Source organism: Neodiprion pinetum, chromosome 2 (genome assembly GCF_021155775.2).
Source record: "Neodiprion pinetum isolate iyNeoPine1 chromosome 2, iyNeoPine1.2, whole genome shotgun sequence".
In the NCBI taxonomy this organism is placed as follows: Eukaryota; Metazoa; Arthropoda; class Insecta; order Hymenoptera; family Diprionidae; genus Neodiprion; species Neodiprion pinetum.
The window spans coordinates 6843361-6871090 of record NC_060233.1 but is presented as its reverse complement, the minus strand read 5'-3'; the positions used below and the strand labels follow the sequence as shown (position 1 = coordinate 6871090).

Below are 27730 nucleotides of genomic sequence, written 5' to 3'. Positions count from 1 at the left end.
TCCGAGTGACCGAAGAGCGGTAAAAATCCACGTCACAATACATAATATGAAATCTCATGGTCTTACTCGCTGTAATCTAATCAGCGGATGTTCAGAAATAGACGTGAAAGTCGTTCCACATCATACTTACAAGTAAAAAATAAAATCGCCACCAACATTTTTTTTCTGGTATTGAATATCAACTTCTATTCCCACGTCCAAGTAACTCAACTTCTAATATCAAATCCCAATTTCATCCATACCAAAATCCACTTCGTTCAAAACATTCACACTCCTCATTAGTCCAATAAATCATCTACACATTCAATTAAACCTTTTCTCCGTTTGATTTTTTGCTTGCTTCCTCATCCTTTCCCCGAGGCGAAGGCACCGTCAAGAACGAACCCAAAGAAGCCCAAAAAAACGTCTTGGATGGGTATAGAAGCGTATTGTAAGCCGCTCGTCAATACCAATACCTCTATCCGGTAACAGATTCTAATTTGTAAACAGTGTCATAGAGAAGGAAAACTATGCTTCCAGAGAGAATTCATAATCGCTCAAACTTTACATGTAGCAATGAACGAAAAAGTCACTTAAGACAAACATTGCATTGATTACAAACCTTGATAGCGTGCCGTTCTCTCAGAACGTCCGACGCCGTGTCCGCTCGAGATTTTCTGCTTTGCTTATGTCGTATTCAGCCATCTATTCAATATGACTCGTTTAGTGATCTAAATTATTATCAACAATAAGTCCAGTAATATTTACAGATCGTTGTTGCAACACCCTTTCAACCAAGCATTACACGATTCAAAAGTGCATAAAACAAATTAGCGTCTTGCGTCGAATTCAATTTGCAAGAAATTCAAATCGTCGAAACCAACCGATGTTTTCTTAATATTTCTCTGATTTTTAAAAGTGAACGATATTAAGAAACAGCGCCTGAAAAAAACGATATCAGGTACCCAAAAATTTTACAACGTCGAACCGGAGCAAAACTGCGAATTGAGAGTTAAGATTTACACTTTGAGTCCAAAAACTCGAAATATTAGCTTCTTTAAACTTAATCTAGACGCTCTTTCAAACGAAAATTAGACTAGTTCAGAAACCAAACTTGAAAGATGAATATAAGATTTCAGTTGCGCTATGTTTAAAAAGTATCTACGAATCTATGCATTAGTATCTTTGATAAACCGTAATCAATATTTGAAACTTTAAATCTTCATAGCACGAATTCCGTTTCTTTTTTTCCCTTTGTCTAAACAAATATTGTGTCTGTATGCTGAGTTCAATTATTGCTTGCGCGACACTTCATCTACTGAAAGCACAAATTTGCAAATTGACATGCTCGCTAAATAACCGTAACATGATTTTCAGATTTTCGAAGTTGAATTCCTTTTAATGAGATTTCATTCACTGCTGTATAATGCAAAGTTTGCGTGATTATAGACTTTCTCTGATACATGGTTTTTTTTCTTTTACAAACTAGAAGCAATCAATAATAGTTTTAATTTTCCGACGTTGAAACTACAAATATTCATAATTCCGAAATTTCGTATAGCATGTTGAAATTAAAAAAATCCAGTCAATCATTTCTGTATTCAATATATCAAAAAAATTATCGAGGCGACTTTCTTTTTCAATTGTAACTATGATCCTCCCAAAAAGCACCTCTGGCGCAAAAACCTTTCGCCAAGTACATTAAAAATGTGGCCATTACCCAAAAAAATACCTTCCAGGATTAAAAATGTAAGCATGTGTCACCTTATATAAAAAAGTATTTCACAAAAGCATAGCATAAATAAATATTCTCAACCTTTACCGAAAAAGATTCAAATCACACATCATTACCAAGCACAAGCTCTATGATTCACAGAAAGCGTGTCGAGGATCTCGTATAAGCAGGGGAATCCCGCCACCCCTCCACAAGCCGATACAATACGGAAAGGGGAACCACTAGTGATATGCCTCCCAATCAGCATGCCTGCATATAAAAGGACATTTTTCTCCATTAACATTCAATCTTCGGAGTCCATCAGACGTATTTCGAAATACTCGCGTGGCCACCCGATAAAGTTGCGCTGAATTTTTACAACGATATCATCATGAGCTCCATAGCGACCAATAAAGAGACAGGTATTTTATAATTTTTCCATATTAAAGTCAAGATTGATAATTCCGTAGCAAGGTGTCAAAAGAGGATAACTCGAAACAATAAATTTTTGTACAAAAAATGACATGGATAAGTTTCGCATATTTCTTGTCAGTTCCTATTAGGAGTGCGCGGTATTGGAAATTAGATACTAATTTTCGTTACGGGTTTCATATTCGGTAGTTTCGGTTAATCGAAATATCAAAATTTCCGTAAATACCGTAGTACCGAAATTTCGATAGACTTTAATCTGCAAATATCGTCGGAAAAAGACTAAGAAAAATCTGTATTGAACTGTGTAAATACCAATAATCTAAGTAGTTCAAATCTTGGTTCTCATCCATGTTAAATGTAATAAATACTAAATTTTCTTGGGAACTTGGACAGAATTGACAAGATTCAACTTATCAGATAAGATTCTTTGATAAGTTGAATCTTATCAATTCTGTCCAAGTTCCCAAGAAAATTTAGTATTTAATCTAAGTAGTATTTAGATTATCAGAAATTTCGGTACTTCGGTATTTAGCAAAATTTCGATATTTCGGTATCGGTATTGACAGAAGGTTCCCATACGGATACATTTCGAGGAATGAGATACCGAAAAAAATTCGGTATACCGAAATAACGCGCACGCCTAGTTCCTATACATTAGATTGGAGTATAACTTTGTACAAAATATCTCGTAGTGAAATAATGATTTAAAAAAAAAAATTTTTTCTTAAAAAAATTATTTAATTGTTTATAACTGTTTTTTTCATTTATCCACCATTTAAATTATTTATTAAGGAATAATTTTTTTTCTAAAAATCATCATTTACAATTGTTAATATAATTATGAAAAAATTTTTTTTTTCTATCTGAATTTTCATTGTTTATTTTATAAACAATTTGTTATAAACAAATTTATATTTTCATTTTATTTTTTTTTCGTTGCTTTAAAAAATTACAAATACAGCCATGTGCATCAGAGTTGTAAAAAAAAATTTTTCTCTATTTATTATTGAATTTTAAAATACTTTACCCCAAAAAATTTTTTTTACAACTCTGATGCACATGGCTGTATTTTTAATTTTTTAAAGCAACGAAAAAAAAATAAAATGAAAATAGAAATTTGTTTATAACAAATTGTTTATAAAATAAACAATTAAAATTCAAATAGAAAAAAAAAATTTTTTCATAATTATATTAACAATTGTAAATGATGATTTTTAGAAAAAAAATTATTTCTTAATAAATAATTTAAATGGTGGATAAATGAAAAAAACAGTTATAAACAATTAAATAATTTTTTTAAGAAAAAATTTTTTTTTTTAAAATCATTATTTCACTACAACAATAAAATGACCAAAAAAAATTTTTCAAAAATATTCAACTTGTCTATTTGTTTATAATAAATTTTTAAACAATACACGTTAAAAAATTTTCAGCCAAGCTAATAAACGCAACATATTAATTTAAAAACAACCAAAATTCAAGATTTATGAAAAAAAATTTTTTTCATAACATTGGCCGGATTTTTCCATTTTTGATAAATTTGAAAAATCATTATAAACAAATGAAAAAACTTTTATAAACTTTTACCACTGAATCTTGTTTATTATTCATATAAGAAGAGCTCACAAAAGAAAAAAAATTTATAGACCCATTTTTTAAACTTTTACAAGTGATTTTATGAAAAGTCAAGTCTACGAAAAATGAGTTAATTAACAATGAAATAACTTAAACGAAAATCGGGTTAAAAATTTTTTTCTGGTAAAACTACATTCCTTCAAGTGTCTAGATAACACTATAATTTATTCAAATTTTTAAATTAATACTGAATGTTATAAAAAAATTGTTTCGTGTTGCATGCTTCGCTAGGCGGTGACGCCTAGGCACCGAAACGGCCGCGCGGAGTCCTATTTTCAACGTTAAATTAAAATTATAAATAATAAAGCTAGAATTCCGGGAGTATGGACTTTTTCATCGGAAATTTCCTCCTCTTTTAGGATCTTTTCTCAAAATTCATTTATCTTTTATATTTTTGAAATTATAGCTATAAAACGGAGACTCCCTTTTTTTCTTTTCGTTTTTTGTTTATAACTATTGAAATTTTTAATGGCGGATTAATTAAAAAATACCGGTTTCATCATTTTAAATTCTGAATCCAATGCACCAATCGCCATATTTTTAAGACCATTCTAACGATTTTTCTCAGTGAACTCACTTCTCGACCAGACTACTTGGAAAGTTTCACTTACGAAGCCTGTGGAGCTTGCATAAAGTGCCCCGTTTCCGAAACCGTTTTCCCGAAACCGTCACGTTTTCGAACCACTATTTTCCCGACCTAGTGAATTCCCGAATCGGCGTTTCTCCGTATTCGTAATAACCCCGAACCACCAATTTTCCGACGGATAGAATTCTCGAATCGACACTTTCCCGACCTAGCAAATTCCCGCATTGTTATGTTCCTGACCTGCCCGATTCCCCGCAGACCTGAGGAATTCAGTAGATCGGCAATACGACAATCCGGGAATTTCATTTGTTGGGAAACTGCAGGAAAATGACGATTCGGTGTTACAACAGGTTGAGTGAAACAACGATTCGGGAAAATGGTTTCGGGAATGTGAAGGGTTCGAACTTTCAATGCACGGGTAGGAAAACAAATTTGAATCATATCTGAAAGTAGAAATTCAAGTGCTTTCGACTTAAGCATAAAGAAGGTACCCATGTATAGTTTAAATGTACACCTATTTTTCAGAGGTTTCACCTGCATCGTCGAAAACTTTTGACGTTGACGGAAAATCTATGACAAAACTCAGCTGTCCATTCACTTGGGATATGGGGAAAATCATGGAAATTCGAGTACGATTATTAAACGATAAGTCTCGTTTTGAAGATGTTACTGACACCCAAGATCAGTTTCCAGAATTTGTATTAATTTACCATCTCATGCTGGCCTATGAGAATGTATCGAACGAGAATCCGCAAGCCGCTATAGAATGCATCAAGGGCGCTGAAAATAGTTTTCTTGAAATTAAACAAAGGTTCTTGATATTATTTACTATAAACGTTTTTCCATAACGTTAGTTTGATACCACAATGTAACGAGAAAAACTAAATGGCTTAAGTTTGATAATCAAGAAGCTTGATTTTTCTGAACAATATATGCTCTCTTGAGAGAAATTCAAGTGTAAAACTCAATCTGAATACACGAATTTTATAAAAATGTAATGGAATACTATTCTAATTTGTACTTATACTGAAAGTACTGATCAAATTTTACATTGAATTATTCATCTTGTTTCACTGATCTAACAATATTATAATAATGAAAATCAGGAAAACACTGGAAAGCGTGGAACGTGTCCTGAAACACATTTTATTTGGAACAAAGTACTATGTGCTTCAACAGATGGGGCAGCTGACACAGGCAGACGAACTGCTGAAAGAAATATGCAATATTAAGGACATGAATGAAACGGAATTAGCCATGTTGTCCGGGTGCCAATGTTTAGCCTGGTCACTGTACAACGTCACTGATAATTCCATGGCAATCAAATTTGCACAAGAGGCTGTCCAGCATGAGCCCAGTAATGGCAAATGGCACTTTTTGGTCGGGAAAAATTGCCGAACCTTAAGAAAGAGGAATTGTTCGACTGATAGCCTGCCAGATGAACATGAATCATTTGGTTTTCAGAAGGCTTACGAACTTTCTAAGAACGCTTTGTTTGGTGTATATTTGGCCCGAATGTATCGAGAGTCTAAAAACACTGAAGAGGCTAATAGAATGTATAAGCAAGTTGCTGCTGGTGAACGAACTTGTTGTAAGGTGCAATTACAATTAGCTCTAGGACTTGTACGAGCGAAGGATTGTAGTTTGGCAAAGAGTTGTCTGGATTATGTAGCTGAAAGGATGCCCGATTCTCCGAAATATGCACATTACATGGCTATATACGAGGAAAAATGCAATCGAGACTTTAAGGTAATGACTGATAAATTATACACAATGTTGTCAATTTGTTGATATTCAGTTTATAACTACTTTTGATTAATGTTACCTGGTTGACATGAACAGAAATATTAGTGCAATTTTCATTTGATTAATGAATAGTTGAGATTACAATGAATTGAAATATCACAGACAGTATATGAAAACTACTGAAATAAACTGAACAGTTTTTAATTAAACTTTTAGGCCGCTCTTCGTTATTACACGACTGCAATAGAGGAAGGAAATTTTCAGGCTGAATGGCAGTATATAGAGTGTAGGAAAAAAGTTGAACCTGATTGGAATCCACTGCCATATATGTTGGAGTTATTGACGAAGTACAACAAAGATCCTGATGCCCAAATTCAAGAAATAAACATTAAAATTGGAGTGTATTATTTGTTTCATATGGATGATGTTTTGTCAGCAAGTCCATACTTGGACAACGCTGTTCAAATTGATCCAAATGCCAAAAGCCTAAAGGTATAGAGTTGATTTATATTATACGAAATATACGTACATTATTTAGTTGAAATAATAATTCAATTTTCTGTACATATGCCCATTTGTACTATAACGTGAAAATAGTAGAAATTATACTCGCATGAGTATCGCATTATTCGAAATTTTTTTAACTACCATGATTAATTTTTTCGTTTGTACCAACAAAATCTTTCATATTTCAGACATATTTCGTTTCTTATCAGAACAATGTGAATGTATATTATGCGTGGGCAGTAAAAATCCGCCTTGCATTACTGATGGAAGCTACCAAACTAAGTACAGACAAGAAAGCCATGTTGAAAGATAAATTGCAACTCTGTTCTGAGAATGATCAAATTTCATCTTCTATCTCTGGTGATTCAGAACAAACTTTGAACCAACTATGGTCAGAAATGTACCAAAATTATCATAATCAAAGTTCTGGTGGCAATTCAAGACAGCAGCAGATCAATCGAAGAAATTACTCCGAAGGCACAAGGCAACCGAAGCATTTGTGACAAACGATATTAATCAAGTACATCAAAAAATAAAGGACATTTAATTGCAAATCGTGAGAAACGTTCAAGAAACTGCGACTATAAAATCTTGTGGTAAAGAGGAAAGTACTGCAGCTGAAGCAACGTATCATCTTGTCAAAATTTTCAAAACCCTGCTTTTTGACTAAGATAACCGCCAGACAGCCTAATGCTAATTATACTACTCATTCTTGTGTAATCAATATTTGGCATATTCGGCTACGTATGTTTTGTGCAACAAATGGCAGCTGGCCAAGGTCTGCTTCGATTGCTGTCCATCATTCTCCATTCCTTACACATATTTTCCACCGAGACCCATGCAAGACAAACAAGCTTCATTTTAATTTCGCTATTCTGTCACATATTTCTGTCATTATTATTTCTGTCAACTATTATGTTACATACATACAGACCTATGAATTTTGCAATTACAACTCAAATGTACAAATTGTCACATTTCTTGTGCTGATTTTAATTATCTGCCAATAAAAATATGCAGAAAATTATGTTGAACGAATGAATCAAAATACCCTACAACTAAAATTGAGATGTTGAATATTATGATTATTGGCACTTACCCTGTCAGGTAATATACAGCCAGACGGAAAATAGAAGAAATACCGTGATTTATAACCTCATCAATTCGAACAGGATTATATCTTCAGTCAACGCTTGCGGAGACGGGAGAAAATTTAATTTTCGCATCGGCGTAGATAAAAGTTATTCCTGTGTAGTAGAGATCACAGGGTATTCCCGCTCCTAACCCGATTGAAAGCATTGGTGGCAACTGGAAACTCAGAGACGATTATTATTTCAGAACACCACCATGTTTCGTGAACACTCAACACGTGTTTGCCGGTTGATAGTGGAGTGTTAGGTTAAGTTGTCAATCTTACCAAGAATTTCTGTTGATTTCGTTAAATTTACCGATTAGCAATGGGTAAAAAAGACAAAAATAAGAAGAAAGTTAGTGGTATTGAGAAAACAGCTATGAAAACAGAAAAAAAACTTACTGCAAAGCAAAAGAAAGAGTTGGCTGCACTCGGAGAGGTTAGTTTAGCATCGTAGAGTGCTAAAAATACAAATTACGTTACCAGCGGTTGTTCCGGTAACTTAATTTCTTCACATATTTCAAAAATTTCCACAGCTGAATTTAACCAATCGAATCATCGTGCTACATTAATTCATGTGAGAATCGAGAAATGGTCGTAACTTACGTTAGTTTTGAACATAGTTCAAGACTTCCTTCCTTGTTGCTCAACGATTGTTCACACACTTAGAACAGAATAACACTTAGCATCTGACAAATGAGCAATTGTTTTGTTGTGTGTTGTAGGATGATATCGAGAAAGTGGTGGCAGAAATTGAGCGGGAAGAGGCAAAGAGGCAACGTGTCGTTGAAGCGGTTGTCGCACCGCCGTCACATCGTGTAAATTTCTCATTAACCACTCATCCTTTCAAAGATGAGCTAGTAATGCTTGGGGGGGAGTTCTACAATGGACAAACGGTATTCATAAAATCTATGGTGCAAATATATGTATCAATTCTCATTTAAGTTCAGTTTCATCAATGAACATCCCTTTAAAACAACATTGTGACATTCGTTTTAGACACTTGTGTACGGAGACATGTTCAAATATATGTATCAATTCTCATTTAAGTTCAGTTTCATCAATGAACATCCCTTTAAAACAACATTGTGACATTCGTTTTAGACACTTGTGTACGGAGACATGTTCTTTTACAATATAAGCAACAACGAATGGTCCGTAATTAAGGCACCTGGTGGCCCAGCACCCAGATGCGGACATCAAGCGCTAGCTGTTCCAATAAATAAAGGTCAACTGTGGGTCTTCGGTGGTGAATATTCAAGCCCTTCGCAGTCACAGTTCTACCACTATAGAGATCTATGGGTCTATCACTTTGGGGATAAGAAATGGGAGAAAATTGGGTGAGCGCAAGAGTACTGTTAGTAAATTTGAATGTTGAGCAAATATGCAATTTTTTTCATTGGACTTCTTTTTTTAATTAACTAGGGCCACTGGTGGACCATCAGCGAGAAGTGGTCATAGAATGGTATATATGAAAAAACAACTATTTATATTCGGTGGGTTTCACGACAATGTCAGAGATTACAAATATTTTAACGACGTTTTTGTATTTAATCTCACAACATACAAATGGAACAAGTTGGAGCCTTCAGGTTTGTAGAGTGTGGAAAAATTTTTCTCACACTTTTTTAAAAACTCTAAAATCTAATTTACAGTAATTTGAAATGAAAGATGTAATATTATAATCATATCTACTATAGTCTACCATCATTGTGTAAATACATTTATTTCAGGCACTCCACCAGCTCCTCGATCTGGATGTGTAGTATTACCAACACCGGATAATAAAATTCTAGTTTACGGTGGCTACAGTAAAGAGAGAATTAAAAAAGATGTGGATAAGGGTCACGTACACACTGATATGTTTTTATTGAGCCCAGAGAGTGAGTTTTGCATTGGAAAAAAATAGCTTTGTACTTTCTGATTATGAAACCATGGATTCAAATTTTAGAAAATGATCAGACTGGATTAAAATGGAAATGGACGCTTCTGAAACAAAGTGGTATATCAATATCACCAAGATGTAGCGCTACAGCGATTTTGGCTCAATCAAATCTCGCATATATGTTTGGTGGTGTTTTTGACGAAGAAGAAAATGAAGAAGACCTTAAAGGAACATTTTTCAATGACCTCATCGCACTGGATCTTGAAAAGTACCAATGGAGAACAGGTATGTAACGAAAAAATTATGAGTTTGACGGCCTCAATTTCAACTGAATGAAACAAGATTTGGGGATATGGACGCTTAAGTACAGTTACGATGAAGTAACTTTACATAATAGAAATCATTTCTGGTTTCATAGTAACATTGAGCGGAAAGAAAAACCCGCAAGAGAGGCGAAAACGTAGAAAACAAAAAGAAGATGGTGATATTAACGAAGAAAGTAGTGACAACGACGATGGTAGTGACCATGAAGTTCCGAAAGCGATGGATGTCACTTCTGAACCAACTATTGTCTCTGATGGAATTTTCACGGTTAGTAATACTTGATACTATTTTGATTTTTATTATTTTCAGTGAATTTACTACTTGTATATATCTATATACAACAGAATTGCCGCAGTAAAATGATCTTTTTCATTCGAATAATAATCCATGATTACAATGAAGCCTTGTTAGATAAAATTTCACTACGAATTCAAAATCATAAGTAACAACAAAACGGTTGACGACAAAAAAAAATAATTAAATTGACACTTCACTTATCCATACTCAGGTCACTGTTGGTCCGTCCAGTATGACCAACAGTACAATTAAGGAGGAAAAACGACCAGATGATATTTTCTCACCATCTCCTCGAATTAATCCTGGGCTCGCCATCAAGCATGGAGTGCTGTACTTGTTTGGTGGGATGTTTGAAGATGGAGACAGACAATACACTCTTAATGATTTCTACAAATTGGGTGAATTATATAATCAGTTACAATTTGTAGAACATTTAGGTAGCAAATTAATAGTAATTGAACCGAGATCAAACATTTTCTCAATTTCTTCTGCTCTCCTGGTTTACAGACTTTCGTAAATTAGATGAATGGAAAACAATAATCAAAAGCGACATTACTTCGCAAACATGGATTGATTCTGAAAGCTCAGAATCTGAAAGTCAAGGTGAAGAATCTACCAGTGATGGCAGCAGTGAAAATGAGATGGAGGTTGACGAAAATTGAAGTGTAACTTTTGCCTAATTAAGTGACAGAGAATTTTTTTCATCACTATCAAATAATGTAAATTGATTGTAACATGATACTACGACTCAGCTGTAAAATTATCATTCAGTAAATTTTAATATTAAAACAAATTTAAGTCTGAAGTATATGAAAAACGTACTGCATAAACGATGTTGCGACGAGCATCTGATCTATGTAGCAATTTAGTATTCTCATGTGTTGAATTACCTACACACAGCGTACCAAATCTCATACATTGCAAGCTAGACTCAATAATCTTTTTGGTCATGCACTGTTTGCTCTCATTTGCCTGAGTTTTTCCAACTCTTGCCGTATTCTGTCTTTCTGTAGAAAAGGAAAAATATTCCAGTACAAACAATCGGTTCGTCACTTACAAATATCACAAAGTTACCTTTTGCAAATGCTTGCTCTGTACATCCACGGGTGCCTTGGCAATATAACCAGGTGCTGAAGTCAATTGTAACAATCGGTTCATTTGCCCCTCTAACGCGGAGACCTTTCTTTTAATCCTGTCTTGAATTTGTTCTGCTTGCTTTGGATCCTATCAAAATTAATTACTTTAATTATCGATAATTTAGTGTTTATGTTGCAGAAATTAGGAGAATTCTTTTATGCGGAAATTTAAAAGTTGAAATATATGTACAAAACGTAATAATTTTGTTTTACCTTAATTGAAAGATATATCACAGCATGACTCCCAACTGTATCAGATATACAATTCTCCATTTTATCGTAATTATTTTCAAGTGCTACTTTCACTCCCTGAACTCTACTTAACGCGGCAATAACGCTTGAATTTTCAATAAACAAATCCATATTATCTTCTGCACTAAGCACGACGTGTGCTGTAATAGAAAATGGTACTATATTGTAACAGATTTTATATTTCTACCATTCACTTGCGATTTTTTCATTGAATATATTACCTTCACTCGTCTTCGACTTTATATTACTCGTAGAGATAAGACTTCTTATCGTTGATACGACTTTCCAAACGTTTCCAATATTTTCTTCTAGAACCTCATCTCTAAATTCTTGAAACTGTGAAAATTACGTAAGTAATGCGATGTAAAATATAAGTTTTCAACTTAACTATACTCTATCAACTGCAATACCTCTTCCGATGTGGGATAAGTTGTTTGCATGAGTGACTTCAAAGTTGGCAATGTGTCTATGCGCTGAGACAGTAGTGAATATAATTCATCAGCCAGGTAAGGTGTGATCGGTGCAATTATCCTCAGAGAAACATCCAGACACTTGATCAAAGTACGTATGTGTCCACTGGCTGTATTTCCTTCTAGATGTGCCAGTCCTGGCTTTGTTGCTTCCTAGTGAATACGTAATGTTAATACAAGTGTCTATATCAGAGTGGAGGTCCTCTTCACAAGCTTGTGAATTCGCGAACCTTTGTTAATAGTTGGTCGAATATTAATTGATGAAGAAAAATATTTAAAATAATAGTCTATTCAATAAGTGTTGATTGAAAAAATGCATACCAAATACCAATCGCAGAAGTCCCGGTAAAAAAAGTTTTTCATTTTTGACGTCACAAGGTGAAGATTTCTGTGTAAAAATGCTTCATTCACAGTTGTCACCATCGATGATAGTCTGCTTAGTATCCATGTATCGATTGAACTTAGTTTTGCATCAGGAAGACATGGATGTTTTGACGTTGCAAGAAGGATAAACTTACTTGCTTGCCAGATTTTGTTACAAAACAGCTTATTTGTCACGCATTCACTTACGTCAAAATTTATGTAGTGACCTAAGGGAGAATGAAGATACTTTTATTATGAAACGGTCATGTTGAGCATTCTATCAAGAGATTTAAATTAAAAAAATCTGCTGACGAAACTCGTGACTAACTCTTTATTTCGAGGGAAGATAATGTAAGTCGTAATGCATCATTTCCACATTCAGGGATTCCATTTGGAAACATTTTATTATTCAGATTCACCGTTCTCTCTAGCTCCTTATGCGAAAATATACCAGCTTTATAATTCTGTTTGGCTTGTTCATTGAGATTCTGTAAATAAAAAAAATTGAATATTTCGAGCAATAGTTGTGATATTTGATCATTGAAAAAATGTAGATTGCTATCTTTCCGTTGGAAAAAAAAATTGTAGCACTTACTTGCAATGATATACCCTGAGTAATATTTTCCGGAGTTATGACATTACCAAGACTTTTTGACATCTTTTTTCCTTGGTTATCACACAAAACTCCGTGCAAAAGTATTTCCTGGAAGTATAAATCTGTTCATGCGTTTGCGCAAGGAAAAAATGTCGTAAACAAATTTGTATGATCACCATACCTTGAAAGGTAACTGACCAGTTAGTTCTGTACCAAGCATGACCATTCTTGTTACCCAAAAGAAAAGTATGTCATGACCAGTTTCAAGCATTGACAGCGGGTAAAACTTCTTATAATCGCCAGACTGAAAAACATATAATAGATTTCAAGACCTGGGTAAAGTAAAATGTTTTAGAAGTGACAAAAGAATGTAGGTAATAAAAATGAAGAATAACTATTCAATAACTCTAGAAAATAAGAAGGTATTGCAAATTCATACTTGATTGGGCCAACCCATTACAGTAAAGGGTAGAAGCGCCGATGAAAACCATGTGTCTAAAACATCCTCATCCTGTTTAATCGTCACCTCATTGCCAAATTTGTTTCGAGCTTTGACCAGAGCTTCATTTTCAGTTCGTGCAATAATCCAAGTAGATTCTGAACCGTTACTGCAAAGATACGCTGGAATGCGATGTCCCCACCACAATTGTCTTGATACGCACCAGTCTCTGAACAATATTTTGACCATTATCGGTAATATTCAATGCATTGTACCAGATGTCGATAAATCAACAGGATTTTTTTAAACTGATAACAATAGGTAGTAAACATCAGAAGTCTTACTTGATGTTTTCAAGCCAATTGTACCATGTCCGTTCATGTACAGATGGATCAATCTTTAGGCTGCCATTTTTGACAGCTTCTAACGCAAGAGCAGACATGCTTTTACATTTAATAAACCACTGCTCTTTAAGTAGATGCTCTATAACATCACCTGACCGGGAACATTTTGGTACTACCATGTTATGATCTTTTATTTCTCCTAAAGCATTATCATTAGCCAAATGCGTCAAAATTAGTTCACGTACCAAGAATCTTGGAACTCCCTATTGTTTCACAAGCATGGAAAATACAAAGTTTGGAGTTTAATAATCTTGAAAATAATAATTTATGGTGAAAAACGAAGAAATAGCAGTTTATCTGCAAAAATAGCAACTAATCTGCATCTTACTGATAAATTCATAGTACCTGAAATAGTTCAGTTTTCGATATTATATTACCCTTGTCATCGATAACATCGATTATTTCTAAATTGTGTCTTTTAGCAACTTCTAAATCAGCCGGATCATGTGCTGGAGTAATTTTTACCGCACCTGTAAGTACAATTTTCAATAAATGGGTGTTAAATCCATCATAAAAGCTTGAATGCTGTTTAGTTTGACGATATAAGTACCAATTTTTGTATACCTGTTTGGTGATTTTCTTACCTGTGCCAAAAGTCATGTTTACAAATCGGTCTGCAATTATAGGAATATAAGTTTTTCTAAATGGATGCCACACCTGAGAACCAATGTATCGAGAATATCTTTCATCCTCTGGATGTACAGCCACCGCTACATCTCCTAACATGGTCTCAGGTCGCGTAGATGCTACAGTCAGGACGTCGTCTGAAATAATATTGAAAATTCCTCTATCACAGAGTGAGAAAGTGATAATGTTCAAAGATTTTGGAACGTATACAATTTATAACATGATCATTTTATTATCAGTTTAATTACCAGAATTTTGAAGTTTGTAAGAGAATTCAGTGATTTGTCCGAACGTGATTTTTTTCTCATAACCAGGAATTTCTATTTCAGTTTTTCCTGTAACCGGAATATATTCAACTTCGATATCAGATATAGCACTGCGAAGAGTTGGAGACCAGTTGACTATAGACTTATCTCTATAAACTAAGTTTCGTTCAGCCAATTGAACAAATGCTTCTGTTACAGCGTTGCTACATCTCTATAAATTAAAAACTGCGCTAATAACCAATGTGATTTTTAATGTAAATTAAAACTTTGTTTATTCAGCTGATACCTCGTCCTTGGTGAAAAATTTTCTGGACCAATCCAGACTAGCTCCAAATGATTTCAATTGCTTGTATATTACATCCTCTTTTTCATTTTTCCAACTCTCGACATGCGATAAAAATTCTTCCTTCCCAAGGTCATGCCGAGATAATCCCTTACTTTTTTTTAATTGCTTTTCGACAACCACCTGCGTAGCTATTCCTGCATGATCCAGTCCCGGTACCCACACAACTGGATGGCCTCTCATTCTGTACCTGTTAGAAAATAGTATTTAGAATGATTTTCAGACACAATTGCGTGAAACAAGTAGGAAGAGTCATTTTTAATAGAAAAGACTTTTCCTAAATCTGGTGCTATTTTTCCTTAAAATGTGACTTTTAGTCATCTTTCTTTGAACCATGACTCTAGCAGAGCAGCAACCATTGACGGTTTACAAATGTCAGAGCCTTAATCAGTAAATAGTTTCTAAAATTTAAAGGTAAATATAATTTTGACAATAGAAAGTATTTATAAATCCCAGCCAGTGAAATAATTATTAAATATCTCTGAATTTTAATCTACCATCTTGCCAGCGAATCTTGTATTACTGCAGTCAGTGAATGTCCCAGATGTAATGTACCCGTTACATTGGGTGGTGGTAATATAATTGTGAATGAAGTTTTATCGCTATGTTTTGTCGAGAAATATTTATTCTTCTCCCAGATATCGTACCATTTGCTTTCCACATCTTTACAATTGTACGTAGTGGGGAAATCTAAAATTGAGAAGAAATAAAATACATTAGCTGAATTTAATTCATTGAATGGTCTTGATACGGCAGAGTTTTTTGCAATGCTTATTGTACTTAAAAAAATTAACTGAATAATTCAATCAACGAACAATACGTACCATGTTTAGTTTGTGTACAATATTTGTAACAATTTGGGCTGTTATAACCTCTCCTAAGTGTCACGTGCAATCGCAATGAGTTCATTCTAAAAGTTTCTAAAATCATTCATCGAGACCTATTGCCCAGCATCATGAATAGAAAGATATTGGTATAGATTGGAAAATTATCCTAGTACAGTAATTACTAATCCGTGCTGTTTGACGTTCAACTATTAATCCGCATCTTTATCGCTGCACATTACCGGCGGCCAGCGTTTTGTCGCGGTGCCTAAACAACAGCTACCTACATTTCTTGCCTGCGACCACATTCGTTTGTTTGCAGGCGCATCTATTGGTCCATTCGCTATGTTGGTCTATCTCGGGTGTCATCGACCCCTTATTAGTGTAGTAAAGTCATAGGAAAGTAAAGTTTTCTTATTAGTCTCGACAGATTTTTAGTTCTAATTAGAGATTAAATAATTTCTGCATGTGCATAAATTCATCCTAATAACGAATAGTATGGAAACAGGTGTTCGATAACTTGTTACAAGAAAAGACGTCGATTCAATTGCAGTTGAAATCGGCGAATGGCCTGCGGGATTTCCCACACTAGATCTCATTTCTCTGTTTCACTTTGTCCACGAATACACGATTAGTCACCGATAAGTTATTAGACGTATTCCGAAATATGTGCTCGCACATGCGACATTTCGAAACGGTCGTTCCATAACTAGAATAAATATGCGCGATTTGTCATTTCGAAACGGCCGTACCAAAAATGATATCTTGTGTCCGATTCTCAATAATCGTTATTTCATTCTACTTCTTGTTTTTGTTGAAAAAAATAGATGTAAGAAGATTGAAGTCCAAAACACATAAATATTACTAGATTTAAGAAATGTCCAGAATCTCGACGATGATATCGTTCTTCGATAGCGTTGCAGCAATTTGATATATATTCCATCGAAACGCCCGTTTGTTAGGTGAAGCTTAAACACTTTCAAACTGACGAAAAAAATTCCACGAAAATTTGGGCACTCTACATCAACTCTAAGATGATCTGAATATTCGTCAACGATTTATAAAATTTCAAAGAGCAAAAAAAGTTTTCCCCATGTTATTTCCATAAGATAATTCGATCACAAAGCGGACTATGTATCTAACTCGATCTGCAGTTTTGTTTGTCACTTATTTATCACGTGTAAAAGTTTTCAAATTCGACTGTGATCATTGAACCATGCAGAGTATCAGTGAAATATATTACTGAAAAAAGTACAAATTTTAAGAGATTAATGAGTTTCAAAGAAAATTATAATAATTGCAGGTATAAAAAATTATTCATCTCCTGCAGTTTACAGAGCAAAGTGTTTAAACTATCTTTGAAGTATTCCATTATTCAGAGTAACTTATGTACCTACAACTAGAAAGCATTCTCAAGTTTTATTGATAAATATACATAAGTATTTAGGCATATTTTTTCACAAAGGAGTTCTAGATACGAGGCACATATCTCATCAAGATTACCAAAAATACCATTCTGTTGGCTAATCCAATTTCAATATAATCACAAATTATGATAATTTAGAAGGTTATAAATGAATTATCATTCAGCGAAGCTATAATGTATTTATCATATGAATTTTGTGTTTCTCTCGTTGAGCAGTTTTGTATACAACCTATATACATATTTCCAGACATCAAACGTACGTACACGTCTTCAAATAGGCATTTGATTTCTGTGTATTCTACGTACAATGCGCATATATTATATCGATTAAACATTTTCGCATACTATACGGTTATTTCTTTTGGGCTGAATATACATATGCATGTATAGTCATAGTTTTATCTATAAACCGTAAATTAGCCCATTTTTTTTTATCAATCATTAACCATAATTTAATTCCACTGCTTTTGGCATTCATCAGAATGAAAAATATACTTGTTACTGAAATTTGGAATTCCAACTGTATACTGTAACAAACTATCTTTATTAAACTGTAGTTGAATAGGGATTCCATTGCATCTACACCAAGTTGAATAGACTTTTTCGAATCAATCTTGTAATAGGGCCTTATTCTTGAAATCAGACAACTCTGAAAGGTCAAATTTTCTCTGTATCCGATTGCTTTTATACAATCTTCATATCTTTATAGAAGAGGACTTTATAAAATGTTGGTATTTTTATTTAAATGTTCACTTCAGTTATGAATTTTCAAAAAATTGCAACTTACAACTTTTCTAATGAATATAATTTTCGATCAAAATGATAAATTGATGAAACAAAATGCATGATTATTTACCTCTAGTTTTACATTTCGTACATGTAATGCTGAAAAATTACATCATATCAAAACCATTAACTTTTTCCTTTTTGAAACGCACAAAAAATTTTACCGTGAGTTGTATAATCTTGCAAAAAATATCAGTTGCACTGTTTGTTAGCTGTTCTTCGAATTTTAAACCGAGTATTATTATTAGCTCACTTGTATTCGTTACATTTTTAATATTTACTTAAATTTAAATTTTGTAAACAGATCGCTGCGATTTATAATTTTCGTCTTTTTAAGAGAACATTCCACCCAATGAACAACAAAAACGTAACGAATTATCGACTCATAATAATACCTGTGTGCCTTAAAATTCATGAAAGAGCTAATAGTTTGGTTAATATTTTTGGCAAGAACATAAAACGGAATCCTTTTGAAACTGAGAATTCAAATGAAATCGTGAAAGGTCGTTTCGATATGTAGAATAAAATATAAGGGAACTGCAAATCAAAATGTTGACCTCGAAGTTGTTCAATTTAAAAAATAATACCTCATATCTTTTCTGAATATCATCAGATCATAAAAGCATTGGTTTATATCGTACAGAAAATGGAAGTCCACTTACTCCGAACTGTGGATACTTTGCTATCAAAAAATACTTACGCAAAACAAATCGAGCTAACAGACCACAAATACTGAATTCGCCTTTTGTATTACATCTTATTCCAATACAAATATATTTTATTCCTAGTGGGTCTTTATTTACTTGTGTAAATTTTGTTTAATTTCACTTTCTGTAGTAATGACATCTATTATTGCAAGAGGAGAGCTGTCAACACGGAAGTTAGTTTTGATAAATGAAATCGGTATAATAGGATCCGCATATGGATCATTATTACCAGTCTTAAACTGAAAAAAAATGCTCTCGAAACTTCTATTTTATTGCTTTAAAAATTTCACTGCCAGCAAGTAAATACCCCTTATTCCTTTGCTCACTGGTTAGGCCAGTAATGAGTGAAGATTGCGACATGCTTCACACGTACGTCTGTATTTTCATCAGTTGTAACGAAATATGTCGCAAAATTTAAATATAAAATTGGAAATAATTTATAACGCCATTTTAGTATGAAAATTAGACTGTCCATTGTGACCTATTTACATTTCAATATAGTCGGTACATTTTGAAAAATTATAAACTAATAATTATCCCAGTCTATTAACGAACATGAAAAATAGATTCTTAAGACTTATCATATAGAATATACATATCACGATTCTTCTTACTTGATTTGTGAAAATAATCGATAAAAATATTGCATGCATGTTTTGCTGTATAAATTTGTATAATTCATCTGGTCACAATCATTGAGGTTTAATTGTGATTATTTTCCGAGCACATAAATAAGCCAAATATCATGTCATCAGATTGAACTACATAAATTCAAAAATGATTAACATAGCTTGCTTCCGGGTACAAGAGAAGCAATTCGTACTTGGCATTGTAAATTCATGGAGAGGATGAGTTCTTGGAAGGAGTTAGTCCTTTAACCAACATTTGAGCTTCCAGATCACGGTCTTCGTCTTGATACCTGCAAACGAAAACCAATTTATTGGAGATAGATTGATCGCATTTAATAATTTCGTTTAAATACAACAATTATTAATACACGATGTAAATATATGTGTGTTAAAGAATATATGAATCTTGAGAAAAAAAACCAAACATTAACAAAGTCCTAAGCAACTGGAGTCATGCAGCACTCATTATTTTATAACAACATATTGTAAATTTGCTGGCACTTTTACCCCTCATTTTGATACTTCATCATACGTTTGATATTGAAAATAATATTTCTTTCTATTATATTGATTTAATAATATAAAATACAAAAAGATAAACTTTTGTAGCAAAACCATAGGAATAGTCGAGTGGACACAACTGTTTTATTGAAGTACGTACTTGATCGTCAATTGAAATCAAAAGTAATTCACTATGTACGTAAACTATGAAAGTTTTGTATCTCACATCAAAGCTAGAGTAAAAAAATTTTAGAAAGATAAAAGTTTGAGATTTTATGTATACTTTGTACGACATTCAGTGCACCAAACTGGATTACATTGAAAGAACGGCTAGGCAGGGCAATCTATGTAAAAAAAAAATACAATTTTCTTATCACTACAAATACAATGTTTCAGAGAATTATGTAATCAGTGTAAAGCTTCTCAATTTATTAATTCTCGACTTGTATAAATTAATCGTTTTCACTATGAAACATTTCTTTATAAAACTTTTCAACAATACAATCGTCAACTAACACTGATGGCTTACCAAATATGTCTGAAATGCAATCTGTAGAGGTGCATGACAAAATCAGGATGTGCCAAATTTTTACTTTACCCTCTGCCCATTGTCTATTTAGTATCTGAGTGTAATTGTTATGTCATGTTAGTGAGTCATGGTAATCAGAGTTTGTTCTTATATGACGGTGTTCATCAGTATGAATTTACTAATAAAACACAAAGCTATCATTTTGGACAAACATAATACCAATTAGGAAATATATAAATAAAGAAATAATTTTTAAAAAGTAGATTTACCCGAAAATCGTGATGATCAATGTAATTTATGGTTCAGACTTGATATGACAGCATTTTTTAATCAACGAAATTACGGCCAAGCACCGTCCGGAGCATTTTGTGCCGTTGATGAAAATATGCATAATATACCCAATGTAAATATATTACAATTATCGAGCTTCCTAAACATAGCTCCTTGGTCTCCCCCCACTAATCATGGCAAATTTCTATTTCGTTTATTAAAACTCGATGCTCAATTATACATAGAAATGATGCCAAGATTAAGATCAATAATATTTTGTCAGTCACCATGTATCAGTGTACAATAAAAATACATACAGTACTGAATATATTTTGAATATTGAAATCGTACGCGCAATATATAGAATACGTGTCGCATAATGCACATGGATTAAATATTTGCAGACTATCCTTCCTAAATTGTTAATATGATATTCAAATAATATCCGAGCATCGTTTTCAAAGCAAAAGTGTGTTACAAGTCGGATTTGCAAATCTAGAAGCAATCGTTTTCTTTTGTCCAAATACTTAGTTTTCATCGAATGATTCACGTGAGTTTGTAACTTGCAATAGCTAAAGTTTCATGGAATAGTAGTCACAAACCGAAAATTGGAAAAGAGTTAGAAAGGACATACTCAACGCTTTAAAAGAAGCTGTTACTCAAATATTTTCAATGAGTTTTGGCTTCTTATTTTAGTTTAATTTGAAGTAAAACAAGGCACACTCAGGAAAATTACAATTGTTTGTAGAAACTGAGTTTGTTAAAGAAAGTCGACAAACATATTAAAAAAAAACCGATTGAACGTATACTTGAACAGTTTTACTTTAAGGGCTTTTTGAAATTTTCGGTTGGCAGATTTTCCATCAAAAAATGCTTCGGCGGGCACTATGTTACGAATGTGATCTACCTGAACTACTCATATAGCTGTAAGGTAGACAGGCGGTAAGCTCATACTATCTTCCTATTTCCATCTGCTGCAAAACACAGCTATCTAGCGATCTAGTGTCAAGTCATGCTTCGTCAGCTCCTTTTGAAGACCACTTTTCCACCTTTCTTGTACTTAGACATTACACACAAACTCGTTTAAAATTCATCCTTTGAAAAAATAACTTCTGTTTCATGTTCTGGATCATGTACTTCATTCACATTGTTAAAAATTAATCACCATTTAACGTTGAACACCATTTAAATTTACTATTTTACTTCGTATTTATTGTATCTCCCAGGTATATCAGAAATGAACTACGTAACAAATAATATGTGTAATTCAATTCAATTAGTTCACATGTTTAATTCACATGTCCTTTAATGCAATTTTACCAAAATTACTATCTTTCCTAATTAACGCTTCCAGGTATAATTCTACTTTGAATCGAAAAAAATGGAGTAATTGACTCGTAGATCACAGATGTAACAAAAATGAATCATCATGACAAAGAAATGAAATTTAAGTTAATAGTACAAAAAAAAAATAATAATAATAATAAATAAATAAATGAAAAACAATATTCTACTATCAAGTCACGTTTGGACTCTAGAATAATACAGACAATAATATTACCTTCTAGTAGGTACGTAGTATTGATTTGCATGATCTTTAGAATGTAATCAGTAATTACTGTTTAACAAGCGCATAAGTAACTATCTTAATTGGTTTTAATTCATGTAAAAATATGAAGCTAATTTATATTAAATCTGATGTGTCAAGCTTTCTTTATTTTCCCATATTAAATGAATGGGAAATAAAAATTAAAGTAGCGACCTATTAGAGTTGAGTTAAAGAGCTCCTCATTTGAAAAGATTGTTTTCTATCAAACACTAACATTGGAGGTGGTGAGGGCGAAAAAAATCTATTTTTTTTTTAAACCACCCTATTGCCCATTCATGCAATCGACAAACTTCGCATAGGTAAAATCACAACACTAATATACATATTGTGTAATTGTGACATACCTTTCGTTACTGTTTTATGAACTTGCAAAAATAATAAATATGAAAATAAAAAAAAAAAAAATTAAACGAAAAATATCTACATTATTAATCTCCATATAAAAACGTGTCAGATAAAAAATTATTTCCAATCACAACTTTAGTTGGATAAAAACCTCAAGCCCTTTAGTAAGTCACAACTAAAAACTAGAATACTCATACAAACTAATGCATCAAGCACTTTGGATCGTCTGAAAGATAACATTCATACATTCGTTCAGTGCGTTTGCTACTACTACACTTCTACAGCAAGTATGGAGAGTAAGAAGAAGATATGTCACTACTCAGCCAGGTGATTTTTTACCTTCAAACTGCCAAGATGATCCTAAAATATGGTTCTGCTAAATTAACCTTAACTGTGATATTTAAGATCAAAGTAGGTAAAATTTTTATAATGATTTTAACAATTTATGCTCATGATGAAGAGTAAAATTCATGAATGCGAAAGCATTTAGAAATATAACTCGACCTTCTCTAAGGTGATTTCTACCTATCTAGACCCTGGTGCAGTAGCAAAAAATTTTCTTTCTTTACCGAAACGTTACTACGGTGTTCATGTGAACAGTAGAAAAATATAAGCAATACGAATTCCATTCACGTGAGAAACAATAATGATTCTCTGTGAGAACCAATAAGAAATTCTACAATGTTAAACGAAAGCAGGTAAGCGACAAGGATAGCCAGGAGGATGAAGGTATATGAAATTGAGGCAGTAGGAGTTATCAAAGAAATATTAGTCATGCCGTTAGAGGTGACAGTGGCTGTGGCAGGTGCAGTGAGTGTTGGGCACGAGGGTCTACGCCACCTTTGTCGCTCTTCTTCCAGTAGAACAATTAGGGAATCTCTTTTCGCAACAATTTCCAGCATCTCGGTGAGAATTTCTCCTTCTTTTTTCACATCGTCGCTTGTCTTTCCTCCATCTACGAACAGGTAATCATTATTCAAGTTAGAACTGATCAATTCTGCAATTTACTTTATCATTGTAAAATTATTGCGTCCTATTTTTTCACACTCAGGAAAAACAATCCTACAAATTTATGCAAACTTCTTGAAAAAGATATCAATATTTAACATCGGTTTAAACAATTGAATGTAATAGATAAGTATTAGACTGTCAGTAGCACCCAAATGATTTTCGTGCTATTGTGATATACATATACTTTTTTCATGAGATAGAATGAGAACATTAGCTAATAAATTTTATATTGCTAGAACTTGTTCAGGAAATTCACATATTTTCGTGGATTACTGTTTGTCAAATGGTGGACACCTTTTGATGTAATTCTGGGAGAGAAATGAAGGAATACTAACCATCGTCAGCTAAGCGTTCACGCAATTCCTGTTCAAGACGTTCATGTCGATCTTCTAATTGCAATTCTTGAGCTCGTACCAGTAATTCTTTCTCGTATCTTCTTAATTCCGTTCGTTCTCTCATCAAGTCGAACCATTCACGCAATAAATCAACCTCCTCTCGATCCATACATTCTACAATATAAATATTACTGTCAACCTCTACAACAGTTGATTAATTATTATAATTAGTGAATCAGCTATGAAGCAACTATATCACAATTTGAGGGAGCTATCAAATGTCAACTGTTCTGATAGAATTCCTGCATGTTTTACAACGAGCCGTATCTCCTTAACAGTCTATAACTTAATTAAATCTGGACTTTCATTCTTTTAGCGATATAATATATATGTGATATAGATCTTGAATATAGAAAACCAATTAATGTTACAGATAAACAACAAATACTATGTTCATTTCTGTTGAACACGCCAATAAAGAACTTGTACACTATACCTCCTTCCCCACGTAGAGCTTTTTCTACACTGACACCTCTGCTCTCCAGTTCTCGTTGCTTTACCTCAGTTTCTTCCAATTTTCGTTGGATTTCTTGTGCCATTCGTAATCTGTAGCACAAAAATTTTTTAACAATTGACTAAATGTTCTAAATTATGATGAATAACAAACTTTGAAGCCATTGAAATTATTAGCAATATAATAAATAATTATGCGACTAATGCACTTCTTCTGTCATGTTTCATATCAACTGTGGCACATGCATGTTCAACCTTACATACGTAATTAGTCTGTATATCCATGAAGAGCAGTTACGAACCTTTTTAGTTGTGTCTGCCTGGCTTGTCTCTTAGCAGTTTTTTCCTTACGTGGCATACTGTGACATGAATCTTCAGGTAATGACACTCGATGGGTTTGCGACATCGACAAAGCCGTAGTTTTCGAGTCTTCCTCAGACAAAGTATCATCTGTTTGGAGTACACATGTATTACAATCTGATGTCAGCCAAAAGCATTTACCACTGATATAGCAATGGCTTTGAATAATAAACTGATGAACACCGTTTCTTTTACGGTAGAAGATTTTTGCAAAATGATCACATTAATTAGAAACATACGTTAGTTGCCAAAAAATTGATGGATATAAAGAGCTATAATGATTATTTCATCCGCTATTACATACCACCAATAGAACTATATTTCACTTGGACAACGTATTTTCTGCTGTTTGTTTTTTAATGATTGCATAATAGAATTTTCAATGGTGTAAATAAAATTAATAAATATTGTTAGCTCTTACTAATCGTACCTGACAACTGTGAGGTAGGGAGAGCATAATGCACTGGCGGGGGTGGAACCAATGGCGGACTTCCATCAAGAAAACTCCCCATCAACATTCCTTCGCAAACACTTTTAGGTCTGTTATCCAACTTATGAAACGATTCTTTGTCAAGCTGGAATACATTAACATCGTTTTAATTAGCGAATGAACGGAAACATTATTTTACATTGAAGTGTTAGAAAATGATACAGATGTTTAGAAATCACTCGAATGTGAATTAACATTCATGCAATAGAAAAATCTCATTACACTCAGTGTTTAAAAATGAATTTTTATATCAATCAAACCCATATCTTAATAATCTGTTTATGATTTATTTTCAATAAGCTCAATTTCTTTTAGTCTCCTGTGCAAGTATTCTGCAATTGAAAATAAATGTCTATTTCAGAGAATCTAGTCCATTTACGAAATCAGATTAGCGATGCACAATTCTATGTTATGAAATTATTGTTGTGAAATTTATACGGCAAAATTCAAAAGAAGAATATGAAGATCTTACATTCTTTTTTATAGATGACAATTATTAAAAATTTTTCAAGTAAGCAAAGAAACGAGTAAAAAAACTGACTCAATATTACATCGAATGATATCAGAGATGTTTCAGCATTTGATGCGACTGGTCCAAATTTTTTACCTCAAAACACTGAAAAATTTTTCACTACATTCACTGGGATCAAATTTGCAGTGTATGGCAACAGGTTAATAATGTACAACAGTGCATTCGGTTAGCCACAGAAGTACATCGTGGTGCATTCTATACTGTCCTAAAAGCCATATGAACTTGTTCTGTATGATGTGCTGCGTACACACTACAGAAAATGTAGCGAATTAAAGTTCTCCTTTTACCGATTGTTGCAATTTCTTTAGTTGTTTTCAAGATTCGTCTTGCGGAACAATATTTGGACTTGGATAATTAAATATAACTTGCGTTTTACGTCTTAGAGTGGTATATTATCTATTTTTATAAAACTCCCGGTATGTTTTATCGCAATACAGCATGCGGATTAAGAATAATTATTGTTGCGATCATTCCGTTGGAAATGAAATGGCTCAGCATAAATGATGAATTGACAAAATATGATATGGCTTGAAATATGTGACGAATCATATGAAATACGACTGAAGTGAGACCCTGAATAATTATATTTTCATTGTAGAATAACTATCTGAAACATCTACATACACAGCTTTGACATAGTAGTTAAAATTTTACATATGAAAAATGACCAGCTCAAAAAATCAAAAATTTTCCTTTCATGTGTCACAGCTGTATAATACAATAGGAGCTGAATAACAAAATAATTCACTATCTACTTTTCATGATTTCGATCCAAGAATAGTGAATTCAACACAGCAAAGTACTTAACTGTTGGCAAATAATGTATATTAATTAGAATCCGAATACGTGGTGAAATGATTAACTGGCGCTACGGATTTGTATGACACAAAGCGAGAACAATATTACATAAATGGCTTTGAAGTTGATATTGTATTATTCTAAAATTTGACAAATTTATGATAAGTGGCATTTTCCATTAACTGATTCGTTGCATAAAATTCTAAAACATTTTCTGTCCAATACCTTATTTTTTGTTTTTTAGAACTGTACATTTTTAAAGGTACTTGTATTACGATTCTATTTTTAATCACAAAGAAGTTAGACTCATCATAGAAAATTGGTATATGTGTAACTTAAAAATCATGCCAGTAACACAGATCGAACTAGATAATAGACTGTACACTGTTTCTGGTAAAATACAACTCGAACAGCTGATAGCGTTAGTTTCGACTTCTTTTGGAAAACATTTTGGATTATTTAATTCATTAGTGATATATGATAAACAGTTTCGTGGATAACTACTGAAAAAAAATCCAATATCTTACATAAATATAAAAAAAGTAGATGAGTAATTGATAGGATGGAATTTAAAAATAAATAACAATTAATTAAATTAATTAAATATATGAAATAGTGAATGCAACTGATCTAGATCGAGAAAGATTTATCAATGTTTATTCCAATTTGGAAAATTTTGAAGATTGTATACAGTCTGTTATCTATTGAACAACGAAGCACAAGTGTCATAATTTGCAACGAAAATCAAATCAGTACCTGGCGTTAAAATATAATATACAGGTACATGTGGACAAAGAGATTATAATACGAATGACTAGTCATTATATATTGCTTACATCTGACCCATCCGAATATGATTTATACAACTGAAACATGTAAACAACCCATAATATATCATTCAAGGTAGACAAGTATATGCTATATTGCAAGTTT

The 27730-nt window shown here is 33.0% G+C and overlaps 4 protein-coding genes and 1 long non-coding RNA gene across 16 annotated transcripts in view; 2 read left to right on the top strand and 3 right to left on the bottom strand.

The window, feature by feature from the left end:
- The window catches only part of LOC124212576 (uncharacterized), a 28334-nt gene extending 20158 nt beyond the window's left edge, over positions 1-8176 (bottom strand). Inside the window, exon 1 of the long non-coding RNA XR_006881686.2 lies at positions 7699-8176. This is a non-coding gene — a long non-coding RNA (uncharacterized lncRNA). The remainder of the gene's footprint in view (positions 1-7698) is intronic.
- On the top strand, positions 1967-7622 carry LOC124212569 (uncharacterized). Of its 2 annotated transcripts, XM_046612735.2 has the most exons (6): positions 2015-2115; positions 4329-4764; positions 4872-5157; positions 5453-6095; positions 6309-6584; positions 6788-7622. In XM_046612735.2, exons 2-6 carry the CDS (start codon positions 4674-4676, stop codon positions 7100-7102), a joined length of 1611 nt encoding a protein of 536 aa, XP_046468691.1. In that variant the 5' UTR covers positions 2015-2115; positions 4329-4673; the 3' UTR covers positions 7103-7622. The 2 variants fall into 2 exon arrangements, with proteins under 2 accessions (XP_046468692.1, XP_046468691.1); XM_046612736.2 differs by lacking the exon at positions 4329-4764 and having other exon boundaries at positions 1967-2115.
- On the top strand, positions 7759-11067 carry LOC124212570 (kelch domain-containing protein 4). The gene is made up of 9 exons (XM_046612737.2): positions 7759-8170; positions 8457-8627; positions 8836-9071; positions 9157-9323; positions 9465-9614; positions 9683-9901; positions 10035-10207; positions 10449-10635; positions 10745-11067. The coding sequence occupies exons 1-9, from the start codon at positions 8057-8059 to the stop codon at positions 10897-10899; spliced, it is 1572 nt and encodes a 523-aa protein (XP_046468693.1). The 5' UTR covers positions 7759-8056; the 3' UTR covers positions 10900-11067.
- ValRS-m (Valyl-tRNA synthetase, mitochondrial) lies at positions 10497-16232 on the bottom strand. The gene is made up of 18 exons (XM_046612730.2): positions 15957-16232; positions 15630-15822; positions 15076-15322; positions 14772-15000; positions 14481-14660; positions 14242-14366; positions 13837-14099; positions 13493-13721; positions 13235-13357; positions 13054-13161; positions 12787-12946; positions 12417-12685; positions 12036-12248; positions 11847-11961; positions 11587-11765; positions 11312-11461; positions 11060-11244; positions 10497-10624 (listed from the first exon to the last, which is right to left on the bottom strand). The coding sequence occupies exons 1-17, from the start codon at positions 16060-16062 to the stop codon at positions 11185-11187; spliced, it is 2949 nt and encodes a 982-aa protein (XP_046468686.1). The 5' UTR covers positions 16063-16232; the 3' UTR covers positions 10497-10624; positions 11060-11184.
- A 1124-nt stretch (positions 16233-17356) lies between these two features.
- Mical (Molecule interacting with CasL) overlaps positions 17357-27730 on the bottom strand; it is a 40609-nt gene continuing 30235 nt past the window's right edge. For 7 of the 11 annotated variants that reach the window (XM_069133241.1, XM_069133240.1, XM_069133244.1 and 4 more), the window contains 7 exons: positions 27634-27663; positions 25399-25552; positions 24920-25067; positions 24601-24710; positions 24105-24278; positions 23537-23713; positions 17357-19794 (listed from right to left, as the gene is read on the bottom strand). In XM_069133241.1, coding sequence (XP_068989342.1) covers positions 19742-19794; positions 23537-23713; positions 24105-24278; positions 24601-24710; positions 24920-25067; positions 25399-25552; positions 27634-27663 — 846 coding nt within the window. In that variant the 3' untranslated portion in view covers positions 17357-19741. The remainder of the gene's footprint in view (positions 19795-23536; positions 23714-24104; positions 24279-24600; positions 24711-24919; positions 25068-25398; positions 25553-27633; positions 27664-27730) is intronic. The other 4 variants (XM_069133247.1, XM_046612058.2, XM_046612066.2 and 1 more) reach the window with 4 other exon arrangements.

Excerpts from the sequence above, each read along its gene's own strand:
- ValRS-m (XM_046612730.2), bottom strand. The coding sequence starts at position 16,062 with ATGATTTTAGAAACTTTTAGAATGAACTCATTGCGATTGCACGTGACA. Across the intron at positions 14,367-14,480 it reads AAACATGACTTTTGGCACAG|GTGCGGTAAAAATTACTCCA; the intron begins GTAAGAAAATCA and ends TTGTACTTACAG. Across the intron at positions 11,462-11,586 it reads TGATATATCTTTCAATTAAG|GATCCAAAGCAAGCAGAACA; the intron begins GTAAAACAAAAT and ends TAATTTTGATAG.
- LOC124212570 (XM_046612737.2), top strand. The coding sequence starts at position 8,057 with ATGGGTAAAAAAGACAAAAATAAGAAGAAAGTTAGTGGTATTGAGAAA. Across the intron at positions 8,171-8,456 it reads AGTTGGCTGCACTCGGAGAG|GATGATATCGAGAAAGTGGT; the intron begins GTTAGTTTAGCA and ends TGTGTGTTGTAG. Across the intron at positions 9,324-9,464 it reads GAACAAGTTGGAGCCTTCAG|GCACTCCACCAGCTCCTCGA; the intron begins GTTTGTAGAGTG and ends CATTTATTTCAG.
- LOC124212569 (XM_046612735.2), top strand. The coding sequence starts at position 4,674 with ATGACGATTCGGTGTTACAACAGGTTGAGTGAAACAACGATTCGGGAA. Across the intron at positions 4,765-4,871 it reads TTCGAACTTTCAATGCACGG|AGGTTTCACCTGCATCGTCG; the intron begins GTAGGAAAACAA and ends CCTATTTTTCAG. Across the intron at positions 6,585-6,787 it reads CAAATGCCAAAAGCCTAAAG|ACATATTTCGTTTCTTATCA; the intron begins GTATAGAGTTGA and ends TTCATATTTCAG.